The sequence below is a fragment of the Anguilla rostrata genome, chromosome 12, assembly GCF_018555375.3.
Source record: "Anguilla rostrata isolate EN2019 chromosome 12, ASM1855537v3, whole genome shotgun sequence".
Taxonomy (NCBI): Eukaryota; Metazoa; Chordata; class Actinopteri; order Anguilliformes; family Anguillidae; genus Anguilla; species Anguilla rostrata.
Genome location: NC_057944.1, coordinates 18,633,630 through 18,657,032, shown reverse-complemented (window position 1 = coordinate 18,657,032; position 23,403 = coordinate 18,633,630). Strand labels below are relative to the sequence as shown.

At 41.7% G+C, this 23,403-nt stretch overlaps 2 protein-coding genes across 2 annotated transcripts; one reads left to right on the top strand and one right to left on the bottom strand.

Annotated features, from left to right (window-relative positions):
- The first annotated feature begins 1,112 nt into the window (after window positions 1-1,112).
- LOC135236047 (extracellular calcium-sensing receptor) lies at window positions 1,113-8,985 on the top strand. The gene is made up of 6 exons (XM_064302197.1): window positions 1,113-1,252; window positions 1,659-1,953; window positions 3,462-4,289; window positions 4,770-4,997; window positions 6,059-6,182; window positions 7,314-8,985. Exons 1-6 carry the CDS (start codon window positions 1,140-1,142, stop codon window positions 8,231-8,233), a joined length of 2,508 nt encoding a protein of 835 aa, XP_064158267.1. The 5' UTR covers window positions 1,113-1,139; the 3' UTR covers window positions 8,234-8,985.
- Window positions 8,986-12,272: 3,287 nt separating this feature from the next.
- On the bottom strand, window positions 12,273-23,198 carry LOC135236194 (extracellular calcium-sensing receptor-like). Its single transcript, XM_064302427.1, has 5 exons — window positions 22,904-23,198; window positions 18,027-18,824; window positions 15,369-15,590; window positions 15,153-15,276; window positions 12,273-13,390 (listed from the first exon to the last, which is right to left on the bottom strand). The coding sequence occupies exons 1-5, from the start codon at window positions 23,162-23,164 to the stop codon at window positions 12,477-12,479; spliced, it is 2,319 nt and encodes a 772-aa protein (XP_064158497.1). The 5' UTR covers window positions 23,165-23,198; the 3' UTR covers window positions 12,273-12,476.
- Between the last annotated feature and the right edge of the window lie 205 nt (window positions 23,199-23,403).

Below are 23,403 nucleotides of genomic sequence, written 5' to 3'. Positions count from 1 at the left end.
TTCACTGCTTGGCATCCACGTCACACAGTTTTATAGAGTGCACAGCCCTGGCCCCTCTAGAGACTGGTTCCTTCAGTCACGTTATGCCCGTCTTTAACCCTTCTGAAGAATATTGATGGGCACCAATGGAGTGGTTCTCCACTGGCTTGCTCTGGTAGAACTGCATTAATCTTTAATTGATCTGTCTTTTAAGTAGTTGTCTTATCCGTTTGGAAAGGGATATGCTCTTATGGAGAGGCTATTTTCACTTATTTCACTTTGTTATTTTTCATGGGTCAACAATTACCAAAACTATCTATATTAAAGTGCTAGACTGTGCCAGTAGCTGTATAGAGTTTCCTGCTGATGTCATGTACAGTGATAGTCCCACTGGGTTTCAGCAGCATTGCTGACAGTGGAACAGTGTTCACCTCCTGTTGGTGCTGTAGAGAGGATAGGGCTTCAACTGCAGGTGAATTCCTGAGATGTCATTTACAATACACTGAGCAGCCTGTAGATGGCAGTCACATGCAGCAGGTGACAGTCCCTGCTCTCTCTCTCCATTTCTCCCTTTCTCTCTAACTCTTTTTTGCATATCTTTCTCACTCTTTCTGTGTATATTGGATACAGCATATAATTTTCTTTTCAGTTATCAAATGAAATGTGTTTTCTTATCGTTTGTTTATATTAATGTTTGACTTTTCAAAAATTTGATAAATATTTAATTTTCATATTTTGATGTTTGGACCAATGTTTTATAAGTCCACTGTGGAGAATCTACATTCTCCGTGGCTGATCAGAGAGGCTATCTGCTACCATCTGGTGGTTATGGCATGGCTAATCAGCCAATCACAGTGCCCTATGACTTAACTGCAAGGTCCTTTTGCCATCTCTGTGTGTATGTGTGTCTCATGGGCGTTTACTGTCAGTCACATGATAAATTAACAAAGAGGGTGTGTGATGTGATTTATAGGATGGGTGCAATGTGGTTTGTAAGGTGCTGCAGTCAGTGCGATTTGCACCAGTCTGAAGCCTCTGGGATGTCATCCGTCAGCACTGTGGTGATAGGTCTTCAGTTTCCACTTGTCCTTTTGGTTGTATCTGTTGAAGGCTTGGGAACACAGCCAGCGTGCCAGCGACTGGGTGACTTTGACCTCCCCATGCTGGAGGTGAGTGGGGACATTCTTATTGGAGGACTGTTCCCTCTGCACTTCACTGCTCCAGAACCCAACCTCTCATATGTGTCCAAACCGCGTCATGGCCAGTGCCACGGGTGAGTGTGATCACGTTTTCCTTCCTTTATTTAAAATAAGAGACTTTCCGCTGAAGACCAGATCATTTTTCTTCAGAGACTTTTTTTGAGCTCCACTGAGTTATGGGCTTATAGCAGAAACAGTGTGCTGAGGGAGCCTATGACAGTCACATCTGCCCTTGCGTTGCTGGAACTGGTGCAGTTTGTCCATCGGTGTGGTGTGGGAGTTCTTCACAATACTACATCACTACAAACAAAGAGAACCCAGGGAGCACATCTTTCCACTGATTCTGCACGTATCTCCAAGTCATCAAGTGTAGATAGATTGCACCCCTGTCTACCGACACATCCCCTCAAACTCAACCTTTGGCTTTTTATTCATCTCTGTTCAGTGCTGTTGTTGTTGTTGTCCCCTTCTCTCTCCCAGGTTTGACTACCGGGCATTCCGCTGGGTCCAGACCATGGTGTTTGCCATCAAGGAAATCAACAGAGACAACAGCCTGCTGCCAGGAGTTCAGCTGGGTTACAGAATCCTGGACAGCTGCGACCACATCCACACCGGCCTTCGGGCGGCACTTTCACTCCTCAATGACTCCTCACGCCAAGTGAGCACAGATCTTTGGTGCTCCGGCGGCGCTCCCGTGTCGGCCATCATCGGCCTGGCATCCTCTTCCCCCACCCGTGCGGTCGCCCACACCGTGGGGCCTTTCAGAATCCCAATGGTGAGCTTTAGCAGAAGACAGACAGTAAAGAGAGGATGCATGTGGTTTAAAGCTCTAAGTATATCAGACCGATGATATTTCATATATATAAATGGCTGTAATCTCTATGAACAGCATGTATTAGTGGTGAAGACACTGAAAGTGAGTGATACAATGCTACTGTCTAATAAGGAGAGATTTTGTTTTCTATTCATTCATTTCACTCATCCTCATGCAATAAATTAAGCAACTGTGCCCCCTATTGTCTTCAGTGTATGTGCAATTTCAGCATTGAACATTCATATTACCAACAAACATAAGCGTGATCCCTTCCCAAAATTCACACTATCCATTGGCACTGAAACTGATGTCAGCTGAATAGATTGTAAAGTTTGCCCCTGAGCTTCAAATCCAGTGTGTCATAATGTTGATAAAGTATCACCACCGAAGCTGAGCTCATGACTGTTCTTCATGACTAGCCTTACTCACAAAATGAAGGTAACATTCTGCAGTAATGCATGTCAGTGTTTAAATGTTGGGGAGGTGCAACAGGCAGTAAGGGAGTGCTCACCCTCCTTTCGCTCAAGCCATCTTACCCTTGGCTAACAGAGGAACACCATTATCTATTCGGTTATATGCTCCATTGGTGTGTGTCCCTGTAAGTTGACATTCAGTCCTCTGAAAGTAAAAAAACAGACAGCAACAATGCATAATAGATATAAAATTTCCAATCATGTAATACATTCTATTTTATATAGAGTTACTTAATGATGTCTCACTGACTGGGGACAGCTTGTTAAAAATTCTTATTGTGAAAGATATTAAATTTGCTTCCATCACAGAAGTTAATTTCCTTTAATGGTATTGTCTTTCCTGACCTGCCAAGCCTGTCTGTCGAGATTCTATTTAAATTATCCTCTCCAGAATGACAGATAGATCTTCTGTATTCAAACTTATCCGGTTTACTTGGTTATGCTTTGGAGCTATTAAATTGGCATTAGATAGCCAATAAACTCCTGTGACCGAACAGGCTATTATGGATTAAACCCTTCCTTATACCAAAAAAATTCAAGCCTCTGACAAAATATTCCAGAACAATCAATTGTGCTGAAGCAGAATGCAGACCTGGGTTACCTGGTAATGTGTGATATTGTCAGGAAAAATAATTCTGGACATAATATTACATGGATGTACAAATTCTACTGGTATATTCTATTGAAGTTTTTATGAAGCAAATGTGCATTTGCCTTCTTGAATAAATTTGTTTCATTTTGGGTAAGATAAGCTTGTTTAATTTGTTCATTATTATTTAATTTTTTTTCAGCACTTTTCTTGTTGGTGTACAAGGCGGTTTATAGACAAAATGTAGAGGTCCAACCCTGGAAGATCCATCTCTAGCTCTTATGCTGTTTACTTTGAAATGCACTTATGTAAGACACATTGACTAAAGCATCTGGTAAATGACTAAATTGTAAACTGTAAGCTGGTATCAAAGACTTGTATGATAATGATGTTTCTATGTGTCCCAGGTGAGTTACTTTGCCACCTGTGCATGTCTGAACAACAAAGAGACATTCCCCTCTTTCCTGCGGACGGTGCCCAGCGACCTTTTCCAGGTGCGTGGGTTGGTCCGTTTGGTCAGTCACTTTGGGTGGCGCTGGGTCGGTGCCGTGGGCACAGAGGATGACTACAGCCGGTACGGGATACAGGCTTTCTCAGAGCAGCTGCGTGAACACGGGGGCTGTCTGGCATTCTACAGCATCCTCCCAAAGACACCTTCCCAGAAGAAAATCCACCAGATTGCTGATACAGTGGAGGCCTCCAGTGCTCGGGTAGTCATAGCCTTCTCCACTGAAGGCCAGCTGTATGAGCTCTTGGTTGAGGTTGGCCGCAGGAACCTGACAGGGAGGCAGTGGGTAGCCAGTGAGGCGTGGGTGACTGCTACCCTTCTGTCTGCCCCACAATTCCACCCCATTCTCACTGGAGCTCTGGGCTTTGCCTTTCGTAGAGGCAGCATACCAGGGCTGAGGGACTTCCTGTTACAGACGCGTCCCTCCCCCAGACCAGAGTCCATCTTTTCCAACATTTTCTGGGAGGAGCTGTTTGCCTGCAGGCTCAGTTTCCGTGAAAATGAAACTCACACTGACACAGTACTCCCAGCCTGCACTGGGGCTGAAGACCTGAGCACCAGAAAAAGCATCTACACTGATGTCTCACAGTTAAGGGTCTCCTACAATGTGTACAAGGCTGTGTACGCCATTGCTCATGCCCTGCATAAGCTGCTGCAGTGTGACCATATGGCACAAGCTTCAGGAATCAGGGCCTGCATCAGCGGTCTCCAGTTTAAACACAGAGAGGTACAGCTCTTCTGCAACATTGCAAACTGTGTGAGTGTGGCTGTGTGACTAAATGCATGTGCCTGTTTATGCGTGCATGTGTAGAGCATATAAGTGAGTTTTTCTTTGCAGTATTTGTAAATGTATGTGGGCAAAGGTGTGAGGATGTGTGTATGTATGCATGTACATGTGAATTTTGGTGTGCTTGCATGTGTCGAACCACTGTGGATTTTACAGTATTTTTAAATCTTTCACTTATGAGTTGTTTAATTATTGCAAATTGCATAATGCTGTAAAGTATGCAGTAGTACAGTAATATACAGCAGGTTCCAGAGACCAATGCATTGTCTGGTTCCATATGGTTTTCAAAATTGTGTAAAGCTGGTTAACTTTCTTCCTAAAACTACTTCATTTAATTTAGAGAACACCCATCAAATGTATATAGCTGCATGTTCCCTATAAATTAATTCCAACTTTAATAGTCTGAAACCCTCTTCACAGCTTCTACTCTATTTGAAGAAAGTGAACTTTACAAACCAGCTGGGAGAAAAGGTGCATTTTGACTCAAATGGGGAACCAGTGCCTCTCTATGACATCATCAACTGGCAGCTGGATGGTAAAGGAGGAATGACGTTTGAGAAAGTTGGCAGCTTTGACGCCTCTGCCCCAGAGGGGTTACAGCTGAACTTGGATGACGAGCTGATTGTGTGGACTGGTGGGCAGACTCAGGTGAGTCCACGTGTCACTCAGGGCACTGTGGACAGCTGGGCATAACCTCCAATGCTGATCTGTGGAAACCTGAAGCTGATGTGTTATGCCCTGTGTAATTTTTACACATTGAATAGTGGTTATATTTCTAGTGCAAGGCCAATGGCAGACATGCAAAAACAATAAATAATGTCATCTGATGGAACAAATGGAGAACATTTTTTGTGTATGAGATATAAGCCTCCAAATGTCTAAGACACTCTCAGATTTTTTAAATGCAGATGCAGTGAGCACATGCCGAAATGTGCCGTCTGCAACAGACCAGTCCAACAGGAAGTGAGGTTCTGGCCTAATGATGCCCACTGTTGCTCTATGGGACTGACTATCCTCTAGACGAAAAATTGGAATGCTGTTAATTGGGCCTTGATTTCGGGATAATTATAGGTCTTTGTTTGGACACAGCTGGTCTGCCCAAAGATCAAAGGTCCTGATAACATTTGAAAAATCCTGTTTTAATTGTGTCTTGCTTTTTTTTTTGTGGTCCTGTGTCTGTTTAAAAAAAAAAAAATTCAGACATGGGAGCACAGAGGAAGCAGTTTAGCGGCATAATATTTATTGAAAATGTTTTGAAATGACTGGCAATTGATGAGTTACTGATACAATTGTTTTGCATAATGCTTATCAATAATCAACCACAAAGGTACTTTGTATTCTAAAACCACTGGTACATTGTAGGGTTTGCATGATAAATTCATAATCTCGTGCCAGGGAGTCAAAATGGATATATAGTTTTCTTGTAAATGAGAAGACATCAGATTGATCTGTATGTGGTACAAATATGTCTGTATTTTAAATTGCTCTGCTGCAAGGCCCACATTCACATATAGAGAACAATATGCATTTGGGACTCCAGTGATATGTTGTATAGCAAGGAGACTATATGGCTTCATTGAGACAGAGGTAAATGCAGTACGACTTTCTCAGGGACAGGAGTGGAGAGCTAAGGAGTTTCGGAGCATGAGGTAGCAGGTGCAGTCATTTTAAGGGCAGGGTGGTGTAACTGCCCTCCCTTTGCTTTGCAGGCTCCAGTCTCTGTGTGCACAGAGAGCTGCCCACCAGGCACTCGGCAGGCCACACGCACAGGAGAGTCCATCTGCTGCTTTGACTGTCTCCCCTGTGCAGACGGTGAAGTCAGCAACAGGACAGGTGAGCCAAATCCTAATGACATTTTAATCAGTATTTCAAGAACCCGTCAACTCATAACTGTTCCATCTGCAAGAGTTGCATTTTATTTCCCATATTTATTCCGTTAGTGTTTAGGCTTTCAGTGAGAAAATGAAAATATTGACAATATGTTATTCTGAATTTAAAAAATAACTGCAGCATCAAATCTGTATAGGATTTAAATCCTTTGTTAAAAAAACTGTCCATACAAATCAGGCTCCTATACAGTTTATTTTATTAAAGGCATACTATATGCAGGATTGTTAATTTTTTTAAAATTATAAAATATTATAAAATAACCTTATTAAGGCATCTTCTTGAACACCGGTTAGAAAATCCTGCACAGTATGCCTTTAAGAAACACACAGGATGTGTTTCAGTCCATGTTGGATTGTTGTCAGACAAACCAGGAAACTCCAGAGAATCAGTACACACCAGTTTCCCTGTTTTCCTCAAGATAATCTCTGCTGATTGAGATGTTCTACTGCCTGCATCCTAATAAAACATGCACAGAATGCATTTCCTCTGGGATCTGCCAGGTAGCTCATTCAGTTAAGGCACCACATTGTGGTCCCAGACTGAATCTGGGCCGTGCCAGCCCGACTGTGGCAGGCAGGTCCAGTGGGCGATGTGCAATTGGCAATTGTGTTGCCCAGGGATTGGGTTCAGTCAGTTTGGGGTCCACATTTCATTGCTCTCTGGCGTCCCCTGGTGGTCAATCGGGCACCAGAGGACTGCATACCAAAGCAGCATATGATAAGTCTTCCTCTGACTCTGAGGTGTCAAATGAAGTAGGCTGGTGACTCCATTTGTTTCTGAGGAGAACTGTGGAGGTATTCACTCCCGATTGATCTGTAGGGACCAAAGAATGTGGCTGTGGTTGCTAATAGTGATTGGTCATTCCGAATTATGATGGAAATGGGACAGCCCCATGTGCGGCACCAATATTTAAACTTTAAAAAATGAAAGAAAAGAATGAGTTCTGTTAGAATTCATATTTTAGTTTCATATCCATCATAATTACTATATGGTTATGTGATTGCCCTTTATACAGGAATAATTGCTTCAACAGGGAAATGTATCTATTTAGTTTATTATCTGTGCCTTCTGCAGGTTCCACTGAGTGTACAAAGTGTCCACAGTATTACTGGTCAAACAGAGAGAGGGTGGCTTGTGTGGCGTCAGTGGAAGAATTCCTGTCCTTCCAGGACTCCATGGGCATTATCCTGGTGGCCTTGTCTCTCCTGGGTGTTTCCATGACTCAGGTTATCTCTGTAATTTTCTATCATTTCCGGGCAACAGCCATCGTCAAGGCCAACAACTCAGAGTTGAGCTTCCTCCTTCTGCAGTCACTCATGCTGTGCTTCCTCTGCGCATTGGTGTTTGTGGGCCGGCCCTCGGAATGGTCCTGTTGGTTGCGGCAGGTGGCATTTGGGGTAAGTTTTGTCCTCTGCATTTCCTGCATCCTAGTCAAGACCATCGTGGTTCTGGTGGCATTCCGGTCAACTCTTCCTGGGTCCAGTACGGTGAAGCTGTTCGGACCACCACTGCAAAGGGCGGTCATCCTCACCTGCACTGCAGTCCAGGTTATTTTGTGTGCTGTCTGGCTGGTGTGGACACCACCTTACCCTTTCAAAAATACCTCCTATGAAGCCGGGAAGATCATCTTGGAGTGCAAAGTGGGGTCCACCCTGGGCTTTTACCTGGTGTTGGGCTACATCGGCCTGCTGTCCTGCATCTGCTTTATCCTCGCATTCCTAGGCAGGAAGCTGCCAGACACTTTCAACGAGGCCAAGCTCATCACCTTCAGCATGCTCATCTTCTTCGCTGTCTGGATCTCCTTCATCCCGGCCTACCACACCTCCCCGGGGAAGTATGCAGTTGCTGTGGAGATCTTTGCCATACTGGCCTCCAGTTTTGGACTCCTGCTCTGCATGTTCCTTCCCAAGTGCTACATCATCTTATTGAGACCTGAGAGGAATACTAAAAAGAGCCTGGTGAACAAACCGACACAATCTACTAATTGGAGATAAACATAATTTTTGCCAACAGACTTGTCAGTTCCTATTTCTAGTTATTCACATTCACCAGTGACAACTAACTATGGTAATTAATGAGACCTTGGCACTAATGTAAGAAGTGCAGATGTTAGCCCTGGTATCCTGGTAAAATTGGCCAAAGTGCTCTATGTGGACTCTATCATTCCTGCCTAAAATGATTGATTATGTGTATACTACAAGCATTGTTTCTCCTGATTCATTTTCCTGTTGAATTCAATGGAAAAAATTTTCATAAACAATGCTTGTAGTATCTACTGCATATCTGGCAGCAGCACGTGGTTTGAGGCTCATTTGATACCTTGTACCCTAGATGACTTAAAGCCATTTAGCCAACAAATGTGTTCTATACTGCATATCAGCATAATTTACAGCTGAATATAGTCCTACCCCCCAATTCCCATAGAGATCCATTCAAATGCAAGTTTTTGTATTGCTTGCACAATCTGACCATAAGGTATGGCATGCAAAGAATATGCACCCAAATACAAAACATGACTTTTTTATTTGACATTATGTTAATTTGTCTTAAACACTGAAATGTGGGACTACGTATAAAAAGTGCTGTAATTACTACACAGTGAAGCCAAAATGTATAAGAATACCCTTTAATAAAAGCTGCGCTTTGACAATGTGTGAATTGTTTGATTACAAACAGAGAAAATAATATATTAAATCAGAAAAATGCAGGTGGTTTTAATGTTGTGGCTGATCGGTGTATATTAAAAAATAAATTGGTGATTGATGATAATATGTAAAGATACTTTATTTCTTACTTATTCCTTATAAATAAAGGATTTTCTCTATACATACTATAGACAATGCTGCTGAAATTGTCATTTTTCTTGATGCATTTTGAGTGAGGAGTGAACACAAATGTACACAATATGCAAAAGCCAGAAAACACAAACAACCTGATTCATAAATCTTTTATTGGCGGTATGTGACGATCTGTGGCTCCAGATAAATTCATGAGCGGTAAAAACCTGCTCTTCAGCTATAATTATATACAGATCCATGAAAAAGTAGTTGCTTGTTTCCTGATTTCCTCTATTATTGCGTATTTGTCACAGTGAATGGCAAACACAAAACACAGTTTTTAAATTATTGTTTCATTTATTTAATTAGAAAGTTATCAAGCACCTATATCAACATGTGAAAAAGTAATTGCCCCCATAAATGTAATAACTGGCTGAACCACATTTAGGAGCAATAACTGAAATGCTTCCTTCAATTTGCTGAGGAGAAATTTAAGCACAGTCTTCTTTCAAGAACTGCTTTAATTCTGACAAATTGGTAGTCTGGGAATGATGGTGTTGAAGATAAAGATAACAAACGACAAAGACAGGAGCTCCATTTTATAATTAAATAAAACGACCAGTCGGGAAGAGGTACAAGTTCAGTCTTCAAAAATATAAACTCCAATACATGAGTTTATATAGGTTTCAGAGACAAAAAACTGTTGTTCCAGCCGATGCGATTCATTTAATAACCATATGCAAAGATTCCATTTATGACCAACACGAGCTAGGATCAGGGAGTCCATACCAAGACTAACCATGTGAGCCTCCTCCAACTTGACATGTCCTCGGATCCCCTGATGTACTTTATTTATACAACAACTGGAATCTGTCTCCTCTTGCTTACATAACAACAGATACATTGGACTGGGTGAAACAGCAGACAGTTTGATTTTTAGACTATTAAAAGTAAACATTCAGCCCTTAGTGAAATATATTCATTTTGAATCCTACCACAGACTCTCTATTGGGACTTTGACTCAGCCAATCCAAAACTTTAATGTTGCTTCTTTTCAGCCATTCAGGGGTAGACATTTTTGTGTTTCATGTTATTGCTGCATAACCCAATTATGCTTCAGCTTCAGCTCACAGATAGATGACCGTACATTTCAGTTGGGAATTTTCTGGTACAGAGCAGAATTCATGGTTTCTTCAATAATGAAAATTCGTACAGGTCCTGAAGCAGCATAGCATCCCCACACCATTATGCTTCCACCACCATGTTTGGCTGTTGGTATGATGTTCTTACTGTGAAATGCTGTATTTTCTTTACAGCAGACATAATGGGAAAGTTCCACTTTTGACTTATCTGTCCATAGAACATTATCCCAAAAGATCATCCAGGCGCTCTTTTGCAAATGTGTGAGGAGCATTGATGTCTATTTTGCTTAGCAGTGGTTTCCACTTTACTACTCTTCCACAAATCCCATTTTACCCAGTCTCTTTCTCATTGTGGAGTAATGAACACTGACCTTAGCTGAGGCTAGAGAGGTTTACAGCTTTTTGGATGTACTTCTGGGATGTTTTGTGACTTCCTGGAGGAGTTGTTTCTGCACCCTCGTAGAAATTTTGGCAGGCTGGCCACTCCCGGGAAGATTCAAGTGTTCTCCATTTAGAGATAATGGGACTCACTTTGGTTTGGTGGAGTCCCAGAGCCTTTCAAATTGCTTTGTAAACCCTTTCCAAAGTGATACACAACATTTCCAAAAGTAGGTGGACACCTGGACATCACACCCATATATTCTTGTTGAAAATCTCATTCCAAAACCATGGGCATTAATATGGAGTTGGACCTCCCTTTGCTGGGAAAGCTCTAAGAAGGCTTTCCAGTAGATTTTGGAACATGGCTATGGGGATTCCCTTCCATTCAGCCACAAAAACATTAGTGAGGTTGGACACTGATGTGGGGCATAAGGCCGGGCTCGCAGCCAGCATTCCAATTCATCCCAAAGGTGTTTGATGGGATAGCGGTAAGGACTCTGTTCAGGCCAGTCAAGTTCGGTCACATCAAACTCAGCAAACCATTTCTTTGTGGACATCTTTTTGTGCACAAGGGCATTGTCATGCTGAAACAGAAAAGGGCCCTTCTGCAAATGTTTGTCACACAGATGGAAGCACATAATTGTCTAGAATGTCTTTGTTTGCTGTAACAGTAAGATTTACCTTCACAGGAGCCTAACCCAAAAAAGCAAAAAACAGCCCCAGACCATTATTTTTCTTCCACTAAACTTTATATTTGGCACTATTCGGGCCAGTGAAGTTGGCACTATGCATTCCAGCAAACCTAGATTCCTCTGCCAGACTGCCAGGTAGTGAAGCGTGACTCATAACTGCAAAGAACACTTTTTCACTGCTCAAGAGTCCAATGGGGGTATGCTTTACACCATTCTAGCCGATTCTTGACATTGTGCATAGTTAGGCAAGGTTAGGCCTGTGTATGGCTGCTCGGCCATGGAAACCCATTTCATTAAGCTCTTGACGTTGTTTCCAGAGGTGGTATGGAACTCTGTAACAACTGAGAAAAGATGATTTTTGATGAACTGACTTGTTGGAAAGGTGGCATCCTTTGACAGTCCCACATTGAAAGTCACTGAGCTCTTCAGTAGGTCACTGAGCTCATTCTACTGCCAATGATTGTTGATGGAGATTGCATGGCTGTATGCTTGATTTTATGCACCTGTTAGTAGTGGGCTTTTGGAAATGTATTGTATATTTCAACAACTTTTTTATCTCTTCTGAAATTTGATCATGGCATGGTGCGGTAGAATCTTTGTGGTGACTACTTCACTCTGATGGTAAGATTCAGTATGAGTTAGGTTTACATTACATTACAGGCATTTAGCAGACGCTCTTATCCAGAGCGACTTACACAACTTTTTACATAGCACTTTACATTGTATCCATTTATACAGCTGGATATATACTGAAGCAATGCAGGTTAAGTACCTTGCTCAAGGGTACAACGGCAGTGTCCTACCCGGGAATCGAACCTGCGACCTTTCGGTTACAAGCGCAGTTCCTTACCCACTGTGCCACACTCCGTCCTTGGTTTAGATTCAACAGGGCTGGCTGCAATCAAGCCTGGCCATGTTCCACTTGGTTAATTGGTTTTTTTGAGTAACTATGCATGATATAGGTGTTTGATAACATTTTTAATTCAATAAATTAAATGAAAATTTAAAAATTTGATTTGTCTTGACTCAGTTTATCTTTGTCAAATACTACATTTTGTCTAATGATCTAAAACTATTCAGTGCAACAAACATGCAATAATAGAGGAAATCAGGAAGGTGGCAAATTCTGTTTCACAACACTATATGTAGATTTTCACTCACCAAAATATACAGTAGCAGAAGAACACAAAATAAATACTTTAAATCAACTCATAAATCAATATTACTGAAATTTTTTTCTTTTCTTCAGAGGGATTTTGATGGCATTTTTCCCATCATGTGCTTTCTGGTATTTTGCTCAGGCCGAAACAATATTATGAAACATTTAGGCACAAAAATGCAAGTGATCAGACCAAAGCTAGATGCTAAAATGGCAAAGATTTCAACAGCTACAGTGAACTTTCCAGGTGAGCTAACATAAGCTGGTATAAATGTGATCCAGACTGCACAGAATATGAGCATGCTGAATGTGATGAATTTGGCTTCATTGAAGTTGTCAGGCAGCTTACGAGCCAGAAAAGCTAAAACAAAGCACAATATAGAGAGGAGTCCAATATAACCCAAAACAGCCCAGAAAGCACTTTCTGACCCCAAGTCACATTCGAGAATGATTCTCTCCTTGGAATGTTTCATGTTTCTGAGTGGAAAAGGAGGTGACAGAATCAACCACAGGGTACAGATCACAGCTTGCACCAGAGTAAAAAGTAAAACACTCAGTCTCTGCTGGGGAGGCCCAAACCACTTCATCACATTACTGCCTGGAAGTGTAGCCCTGAATGCCATTAACACCACTATTGTTTTTCCTAGAACACAGGAGATGCAGAGGACAAAGGTGATGCCAAATGCAGTGTGGCGCAGCATACAGGACCAATCAGAGGGCTGACCGATGAAGGTAAGAGAGCAAAGGAAACACAGTTTCAATGAAAACAGCAGCAGGAAACTCAGCTCGGAGTTGTTGGCTTTTACAACGGGCGTGTCTCTGTGTCTGTAAAACACAGCAGCCACTGTGATGGCCATGCAGGCCCCAGTCACCGAACAGGCTGCCAGGATGATCCCAAGAACCTCGTGGAAGGACAAGAACTCAACAGGTTTTGGTACACATTCATCCTTCTCAGCATTCGACCAGTAGTCGGCTGCACAGGTAATACAGTCCAGGGAATCTGCACAAAAGAGAAAATCTCATTATTCAGGAGTGTGCAGAAGAGGTTGGGCATTAAAAAGGTCTTCAGGGTTGTGGGATTGAAGCATGGACTCTAGTTTTCTGCTTTACCAGGGATGTTGTTAGGATTTGAGGACACTGGGAGGAAAAATTGAATTTGAATTTCAACCAGTATAGCATCAGTCTGGCTGACTTTGGTATGAACAATGAAAACTTACATCAAATAAGATTTTTGTATATTGAATAATAATAAACATAAAAGAATAATCTTTGTGAGCAGTCAAGACCTGAGCCGAAAAAAGGTTCCCTAAAATGGTAATACAGTATTACAACCTGCCACAAGAGACATTGCCAAAACTTGTATCAGCAGGAAATGCCTATGATGGGAGACATTTGCAGAGTACAACCAAATGGTCTATAGTACCATGACCAACATCTGGAAAAATTGACTGTTTAATGAGCCACACTGCATACCAACATACCCTCAGTTATCTTACCCTCAATCACATAAAATGCCTACAGTTTTCAAAAGCTTCACCTTTGGTGCCTTACAGCCAAATATCATGACAAATTAAATTAGGATGTCACTCATCTGCAAAACCGATTCCACACCTTAAAAGTGAAAGAAAACTTAATTATATAGCATAAATTTAATGAATTAATAAAAAATTAAAAAACTAAAATGTTTTGATTACATAAGTATACACACCCTTTGCTGCAACAGCTATTAAACTGCTCTGGAGCAACAAAGAGTCTCAAAACTAACAGCTGGCTAACGTTAAGTTAGATAACTTAGCAGGCTCAAAGTTAAACATCATCCAGTAAGTAAACAATATCCATAGGCTACCCACCACATCTGTCTATTCAGCTATATGTCTTGTTTCAATAACGTGAAAAACTGAAGATGATGTTTTTCACACTAATTAATTTATCAATTCATTAATCATGCTAATTGTTCCATAAATAACATTAACATTAGATTTGTGTATGGACAGTGCATGGACTGAAGTTAACTTGCTAGCTTGCTCTCTGGCTCTGATTTGAAACATTCTATCTAAAACAACTGGTACTATTTAACATATTGCCTTTCCTTTACACTCATTGGTAATGCCCCATCATGGATTATTGACTTGGCAATTCATTATTGAAAACACTAATTGAATACCACAGTATCAACCCTGGGCTGCCATCCCTCCCTGGGTCCGCACAAACCTGAAAAAGCTGGCTGCGCTCACTCTGAAGTAAATCTTCCCTTCCCTTTAGTGTGGGTTTCTGGAAAAAAAAAAACCCTGCATATCCATATTTATATTGCAAACTAAAGAAACCCAACAACTTCTTTATCAATAGTATTAATGATAATTGTAAATAACTGAGCTATTAACGTTGATGATTAGCGAAAACGTGCCTGTCATATCACTTACACAAAGCTATTAACACACGCACAGGGTAGCTGAAAGGAGTACTGATATGTGCGAGCAGTGATTGTGCTCCAATGTATATCAGACCTTGAGTGGTACAAAATATTCGGTGTTAGCCTCAAAACATTTGGGACTTAAGCCCTGAAAGCTCAGGCCTAACCACACCACTGATATTAAACTCATTAACACTGACTGGCCGTAGCACATTAAGTTGCAGATGTGTCCTCCAACATGTGAGAGCCTGTAAAGTACATTGATAAAAATACACATATTCCGAAATTACTTATGTTAAATGCAATGTATTTAATGTGCTACATAGAGATAATTATTCCTGCTTCTCTGTACCTGTAGCATTGCTGATTTCTCCCTCAGCACAGGGTACACAGTCAAAGCAGCAGACAGGTTTTCCTCTCTGCACAGCCTTCCGAGTGCCTGGGGGACAGCTCTCACTGCACACTGACACAGGCACCTTCAAACAAATATCACAGCAATATACATTGGAAACAAATGTGACAAGCCACCATATCTGCCCAATGACATCACATTTGAATGTGAAATTACCTGTGGCTGGCTGTCTACCCAGGTAATGTTCTTGTTCATGATGAACACCTGTCCATCTAAAGCAGATGCATCATAGTGGCCCACAGTAACAAACTCCATGTGCCCATCCCCCATCACCTGCCAGTTCACCAACTCATAAGTGGCCACCGGGTCCCCATTGGAATCAAAGGAGACTTTGTACCCGTTCCTGGAGAAGTCCACTTTTCTCAGGTGCTCCATGACCTGATGGAAGGGAATCAGAGGGCTGATAGTAGGCTATACCAGAAAGTAACCAGCTCAACTTCCACTCAACCTTCATGTAACCATCCACTCAGTTTTTTCACTCCACCTCATCATTTGCAGGCTCAGCATTGGTATGTGCCTTTCCCAGGTTCTTACGGCCAACTTCCCAGCTAACAAAGAATGTTCTTACAATGTGTTTTCAACGTTATAACAAGGCAGCAACATTTTGAGAAAGTTTTGTTTTAGCTAGGATGAAAATTATCAGGTGATCTACACTCCACCTGATTGTATTCACCCTGGAAATAGCCTATTCTGCCAACTGAAAGGAATTTAAGAAGTGGTTTAATAATACATTTTTTGTGGCCTTTTAGGTAGTAGGTTGTGTGTTGTAGGTCAAACTATGCTTGCTGATTTACTTTACACCGTAAAGGTCAGTTTATACTCCAGTGACTGTGTCATTTGGTTTATACTCCTGGCAACTGCCACCCTGTGGTCGCTACAACGGTGGCTGAGGATGTCACTGGGAAAAAATGCATTGAACTTTGACCCTCCAATGTTATGGTAATGTTTGCCTCAGACAGCGGGTCCTTTGGCTCAATCTGTCAACTTGGGGCTAGCTAGCACATTAGCTAACGTTTACAACGGACACTGATAGACTATTCTAGAAAAGCATTTTTAGTGTCCATTAGGTAGCCTACCCATGTACTGCACTGTCTAAAAGTGTCAAGAAAGTTAAGAGCTGTAGCAATTTCTGTACCAGCTGTAGAAGAGCTTGTCTCATATATGTGATATTGGTGACACGTCACCACGTAAGGTACACAAAGCAGACTGAGAGAGACATGAGAGATTTCGAGCTGTGAGTGTTACTGAATGCCCAATAAAGACGAGAAAGACAAGTAAAGCGCTATAACTTTATTTGACAGGGACTCTCTTAAGAAAGAGTTACAGATTGCTTCCGATTACTGCTTTGCAAAGTAATGTTAGTTAGCCTGAATGAACGTGTTGTTTGTCTAATGCAGGGGTAACCAACAGGTCGATCGCGATCGACTGGTCGATCTTCAAAGCCTTCACTGTCGATCCCTAGCATTTTCGCATTTTCTAAAAAAATGAATTAATTAAAAAAAAAAATCATGCTCTGGTTGATTGGTTGTTTTAACCAGCTTTTTAGACCTAGCTCTGGCTCGTTGATTTGAATCCCGCATAGGTCATATGTTATCTTACAATCTCTAATTGGTTATTTGATACGCTGAGGTCTATGAATGGCTGCATGCAATTGCGGGTGTGGGTTTTAAAAAATCACGTAACGAGGGTCAAGGAAGTAATAACGTTAACAGTTTGTACAGCAGGAGTTGCGAGCAGTGCCAACCTTAACTAACATAACAACATCGATATGGCTGAGGGTCCAGCCAAAAAGAAATCAAAAACGTATTATTTCCACTCGGAATGGGAGCATGAATTTCTTTTCATGTCAGTGAATGAGAAGACTATATGCCTCATATGCCAACAGGCGATAGCCTTGTATGGAGCATCATCATGCTACCACCCATGCTAAATTCAGAGTCGTATCCACTCAACAGCGCATTAAGATCAAAAAGAATCGATGAACTGAAAAGAGAGGTCTAAAAGCACAGCAGTCGTTTTCATCTCCCCTACAGCAATAAGCAAAGCAGCTACAAAAACGTCCAGGTTACCACGTTTTGGCAAGGCTACCGCCTGTTGGCAGTAGCCTTGCCAAATGTTAGCTACTAGTCTGTATTGTGAAGAGTAACAATGACACGTTTGTGGCTAGCTAGCAAACTAGACAGCAACCATTTATGTAGGCTACGCCTGCAAATGCTTTAAAGTTATTTGCGTTAACAGAAACTTGTCTCTCCTATATTATTAAAAGTAGCCTATTTAGCATCTGATCAAATAAGCTTGGTGGCATTCTAGTGTAGCAAGTGAAATACTCTATGTATTTGAACCTCGAGCGTTTCTATAAATAGAGAATCGTACTCCTCTCACGAATGCCACCTTGTGTTTAGGTTATATCCCTGAAATATGCCCTGCTTATTTGCTTTCTCCTTTTGCAGAGCAACAAACATATGTCATGTATTAAAGCAGCTTTGTCCTCCGAGGGTCAGCTGTTGCTATAATCTAGCTGGAGTGCGTTTACACTTTTTGCTAACGAAAACAACCACAGTCAATGTCATTCATGAAAATTCTGAGATTTCAGTTGAGCAACACTTGAATATATTGTCACTGGAATATAAACAGCCGTCACATCTGACGCTCTGCAAGTCACCCTGGAATTGTGGATCGGCCAAAAAATAAAAATAATGATAATAATTGTTTGTTGTTAGGGTATTATTATTATTATTATTATTATTATTATTATTATTATTAATACCCTTATCGATTATAGTTGAAAGATTGTGCAATGGTCCATTTGTTTACCTGCTGTGGTTCAACTCGGATACTTCTGTTGCAGTGGGGTGGAGCTTTAGATTCGTCTGTGCAGATGATGCTGTGTATGGCATAGGCTATTGCATACACAGCCTTGTACACCATGTTGGAGATGCGCAGCTGCGATGTGTCTGTGTAGGGGTTCTGCAGATCTCGCAGATTCTGGTTTCCATCACATGTTTTCCGACCCGCTGCAGTCTGACTTCCCCCCAGGCTGCAGCCGAAAGCGCTCTCCCAGAACTCTGTGAGGAGTGGTGAGTGGGAAACCTGTGCCGGCCCCAGGTCCAACAGGAAGTCTCGCAGCCCTGGAATGATCGAGCGGCGGATGCCAAAGCCGATGGCACCAGCACACAGACGGAACTGCGACATCTCGCGGTCAGTGACCCAGGCCTCACTCCCAATCCACTGTAGCGGGGCCATCAGCCTGCCTTCCAGCTCTGGCAGCAAGACCAGCATGTCGCCCGAGGAAGCGAATGCCACAACGACGCGGGCCGTGGACCTGCTGATGACCTCTGCCACGCGCTGCACTTTTGCGCGGGGATTGGTCCTGTGGAATGCCTCTGAGTACTCCACGCAGATGCCTTCTGCCTGTGCTGCCTGCAGGAAGGCGGCCATCCCGTTGTTCCCGTAATCAGAGTCACTCCGCACCGCTCCAATCCAGGTCCAGCCAAAATGCTTCACTAGTCTAGCCAGGGCAGCTGCCTGGAAATAGTCACTTGGGATGGTCCTGGAAAAGGTGGGGTACTGCAGCTTGTCACTAAGACAGGCACAGGTGGCATAGTGGCTCACCTACAGCTCCATGAAAGGAAAGATGCACTTGTTAACGGTGAATTTATCCTATTTGAATGTAACTTGAATATATTCTCAACATGAATATAGGTAAATTAATATATCTGTCTACACACCTATCTACGAGGGACGGAGGGAAATGCCACTATTTGTATTTGTATCTGTATTTGTACATCCGACAAAATTATTTGTATTGGTATTGGAATAAAAACCAGCATGCCAAGTAGGGATGGCATAAACCGGAAGTGGGTGGAGTTTAACACAGAAGCTGTATTCAATTTTTTTCGGCTCTGAACTCCAGCAAATTTTATATGAAATGAAAGAGTATAATGTTAAAGCGCAGACTGTCAGATTTCATTTGAGGATATTTATATTCATATTTGGTGTAGGAATTACAGCCCTTTTTGCACATGCACTACATGGACAAAGGTATGTGAACACCTGACATTCAACATCTCATCAAAAATTATGGGCATTAATATGCAGTTAGTCCACCCTTTGCTACTATAACAACCTGCCCTCTTCTCGGAAGACATTATACTACATGTTGAAGCATTACGGCAGGGATTTGCTTCCATTCAGCCTGAGGAGCATGAGTATTAGCATTAGCATTGGGCACTTACAGCTGAGGCCAAAACTTTACACACACCTAGGCTAAAGACATTCAAACTCAATTTTTCACAACTCCACACATTTCATGTTACCATACATTTACTGCGTTAAATCAATTAGAGCATCTACTTTATTTCCATAAGAGGTCATTTCCAAAATAATAGCTAAGAGACTTATTTCAGCTTTTGTGTACTGTATCAGATTTTCAATGAGTCAATGAGTCAAAAATTCACATACACTTTGTTAGTATTTGGTGGCATTGCCTTCTAATTGCTTAACTTGAATCAAACGCTTGGGGTAGCCTGCCACAAGCTTCTCACAGTACTTTGCAGGAATTTTCCCCACATTACTCCTGACAGAACTGGTGTAACTCAGTCAGGTTTGTGGGCCTCCTTGCTCGGGCACGCCTTTTCAGTTCAGTCCACAAATGTTCTATGGGATTCAGGTCAGGGCTTTTATGGGACCAGGTTTTAACTTTCTAGCTGATGTCTTGATGTGTTGCCTCAGTATTTCTAGATAATCTTCCTTCCTCATGATGCCATCTATTTTCTGAAGTGCACCAGTTCCTTTTCCGGCAAAACACCACCACAACATGATGCTGCCACACCCATGCTTCACAGTTGGGACGGTGTTCTTTGGATTAAAAGCCTCACCCTTTTTCCTCCATACGTAGCGCTGATTATGACCAAACCCTTCAATTTTTGTTTCATCTGACCAGAGAACACTCCTCCAAAAGGCTAGGTCTTCATCCTGATGATCACCTGCAAACTTCATTCTGGCCTTTTATGCCAGTCTTGCAGTAGGGGCTTCTTCCTTGCGCGACAGCCTTTCAGGCCACGGCGGGGTAGGATTCTCTTATTGGTGGATGTAGATACTTTGGTACCTGATGCCTCCAACTCCTTCACCAGTTCCTTTGTTCTTGTCTTGGGGTTCAGTGTAACCTTTCGGACAAAAGTTTGTTCAGCCCTGGGAGTTATTTTGTGCCTCCTCCCTGAACAGTGTCTGTGTGGTCCCAAGATTTCTATATTTGCATACAGCTGTTTGTACAGATGCTTGTGATACATTCTGGTGTTTGTAAATTGCTCCTAAGGAGGTCCACAATTTCTTTTCTGAGGTCTTGGCTGAGTTGCTTGGATTTTCCTATGGTATCAAGGGCAAAAAGGCAGTGGCTCTAAAGGTAGGCCCTTAAATACAGCCACAGGTGCCACTTAACTCCCAATTAACTCCTAATTATGACAATTAGCCAATCAGAAGCTTCTAAAAACTCATTATATTAATTTCTGGAATCTTCCAGACTGTTTAAAGAGACAGTAAATTTGGTGTATGCAAATTTTTGACCCACTGGAATTCTGATATAAATCTGTTTCTAATCGATTGTTTTAAAATTACCTCTGATGTGAACAAAGTAGATGCCCTAATTAACTTGCCAAAAGAAATGTATGGTAACATGAAATGTGCGGAGTTGTGAAAAACTGAGTTTGAATGTCTTTAGCCTAGGTGTATGTAAACTTTTGGCCTTAACTGTAGGTCTGGCTCGCAGTTGGCTTTCCAATTGTTCCCAAAGGTGTTGGATGGGGCTGAGGTCAGGGCTCTGTGCAGGCCAGTCAAGTTCTTCCCCTCTGTTCTTGACAAAACCATTTCTATATCGACCTCGCTGTGTGTCCTTCCTCAAACTGTTGGGAAAGCACAGAACCCTGAAGAATGTCTTTGTATGCTGAAGAATTAACACATTGGCCTTCACTGGAACTAAAAGTCCTAGCCCAAACCATGGAGCCCAGACACTTTTGGTCATATAGTGTAGTTACATTTTAGGGGACCAAAAGTAATTGATAATTTGGCTGTTAAGCTGTTGATTGTCAGTGTGACATTTGCATTTCTATTCTGTTCCTGCTGTCTCTCAAAATTGAGAACTAAATTAGTGTTAATGCCAGTAAAACAGGTCATCGTGAGGTTGAAACAATACGAATAAACTGATCAGAGACATAACCAAAATATTGGGTGTGTCAAAATCAACGGTACATTGTTAACCTTTTCAAGCCTAGAACCCCAAATTGTGTCAAAAATCACTACTTTTAATCTCTGTCCAATAACTCCCTTATTTCCAAATGTAGCTATCATTTTCTTATTTTTTTGTTATGCAGGGGAGACTTGTGACTCTCAAATGTGTAAAATCTACCGACATTAAAGCGAGGGCTGCTTTTGAAAACCACGGCGACCTTTCGCTATATTTACACTGTTTTGTCACCACAAGCAGTAGCTGCTGAAAATACACATGGTCCAGGGAGAAGTCACTTCCTTGCAGTCAAAATGCTTCAGAAACGTGCCATTCACGAAAACGTTAAACATCATTAGCAAAGACAGTTTAAGCTATATTTCATCCTATTGAGAAAGATGATGGTAAAAGAAAGTGAAAGTGCACTTTCTGGGGATGAGAAAGAAAGGAACTGCTCATGATCCAAAGCATACCACCTCATTGGTGAAACAAGTTTGAGGTAATATTATGTCTTATATATGTATGTATGTATGGTGGCTGCCATGGGAAACTTCTCTTGTCTTTACTGATGATGTGACTGGTGGAGGCAGCAGCAGGATGAATACGGAAGTGTACAAACATCTTATCTGCTCTGATCCAACAAAATACCCCATTGGATGGCACTTCAGCTTGTAACGGTACAATGACCCCAAACATACAGCTAAACCAACCAAGGAGTTTTTCAGCATCAAAAAGTGGAATATTCTTAATCAGCCAAGTCAATGCACAAGAAACATGAGACAACCTGAATTCAAATGAACTTCCTTTTGACTTTCTGAAGGCGCAAGTAAAGGAGAAAAGCCACTTAAACCAGCAGCAACAGAAGACGATGCAGAACATGACAAAACATCACCAAGGAAGATAGTCTTCCACTGCAAAGGATTTGACTTTATTTAAGATTATGCCAATTACTCAATGTACTTTTGGGCCCCTAAAATGTGGGAAATGTTTACAAAAACAGCTACACTTCTGGCACAGATCACTCGAGGTCAAGCCGACAGTCTACACTTCACAATATTCCTTGCTTCATTTCAAATCCAATGTACTGAAGTACATAGCCAAAACAAAAGGAAATTATGCAACTGTCCAAACACATATAGACTGCCTTGTAACTATTTGTCTATACACTAGTATCATGCACAAATACCTGTAGCCATTTAGAAAGTTCAGAAGTCACGAGAATATTGGGTGCAAGATATATTTTGGCTGATTTTGGACATGATAGTAAAGATCTCTATTTACAGAAACAATAGTAAGACCAATTTACAATGAAATCAGCAGGCTCATTACCCAAAAATATTTATCTGGAGCATATTCTATATTAATGACTCATCCCTCGGATTTTTACAAATACATTTACGAATGCAATATAATATAATGATATAATGATAATTCATTGGAACATGCACGAAAGGACTAGGCAGGAGAAGCTCACCTGGGGGATGCCGAAGGGTCCGAGAATTCTGGACATGGCGATGGAAGGAGTGGAACCAGACTCACCCACTACAGCATGCACAGTGGCAGACTTTGAGCAGGACTGGTTTGGAAAGAAGACTGGCTCAATGCCATTGGCCAGCTGGAATGCCACCTTCACGGCCACTGGTACAGAGGCACAAGAGTCATGGATCTGGTATCCCAGAGTTACACCTGGTAGGAGTTCTGAGCTGTTGTTGATTTCCTTGATGGCAAAAGCCATGGTTCTAGCAAAACGCAGTTCCCGGAAATCTAAACTGTTTTGAACAACAATATGAAGAGTCACATACAATGACATGAACATAACAGAACATGCAATAAGTTGACTAAAGACAAGAATGTATAAATATACTTTTCATTTAATTAGACATGTTTTATATTTAGATTATAAAAAATAGAGTGGAGCATTGCCTCAGTACACCAGAAAGATCCACAGATTAGGTAGAAGGTGCTCTTTGATAT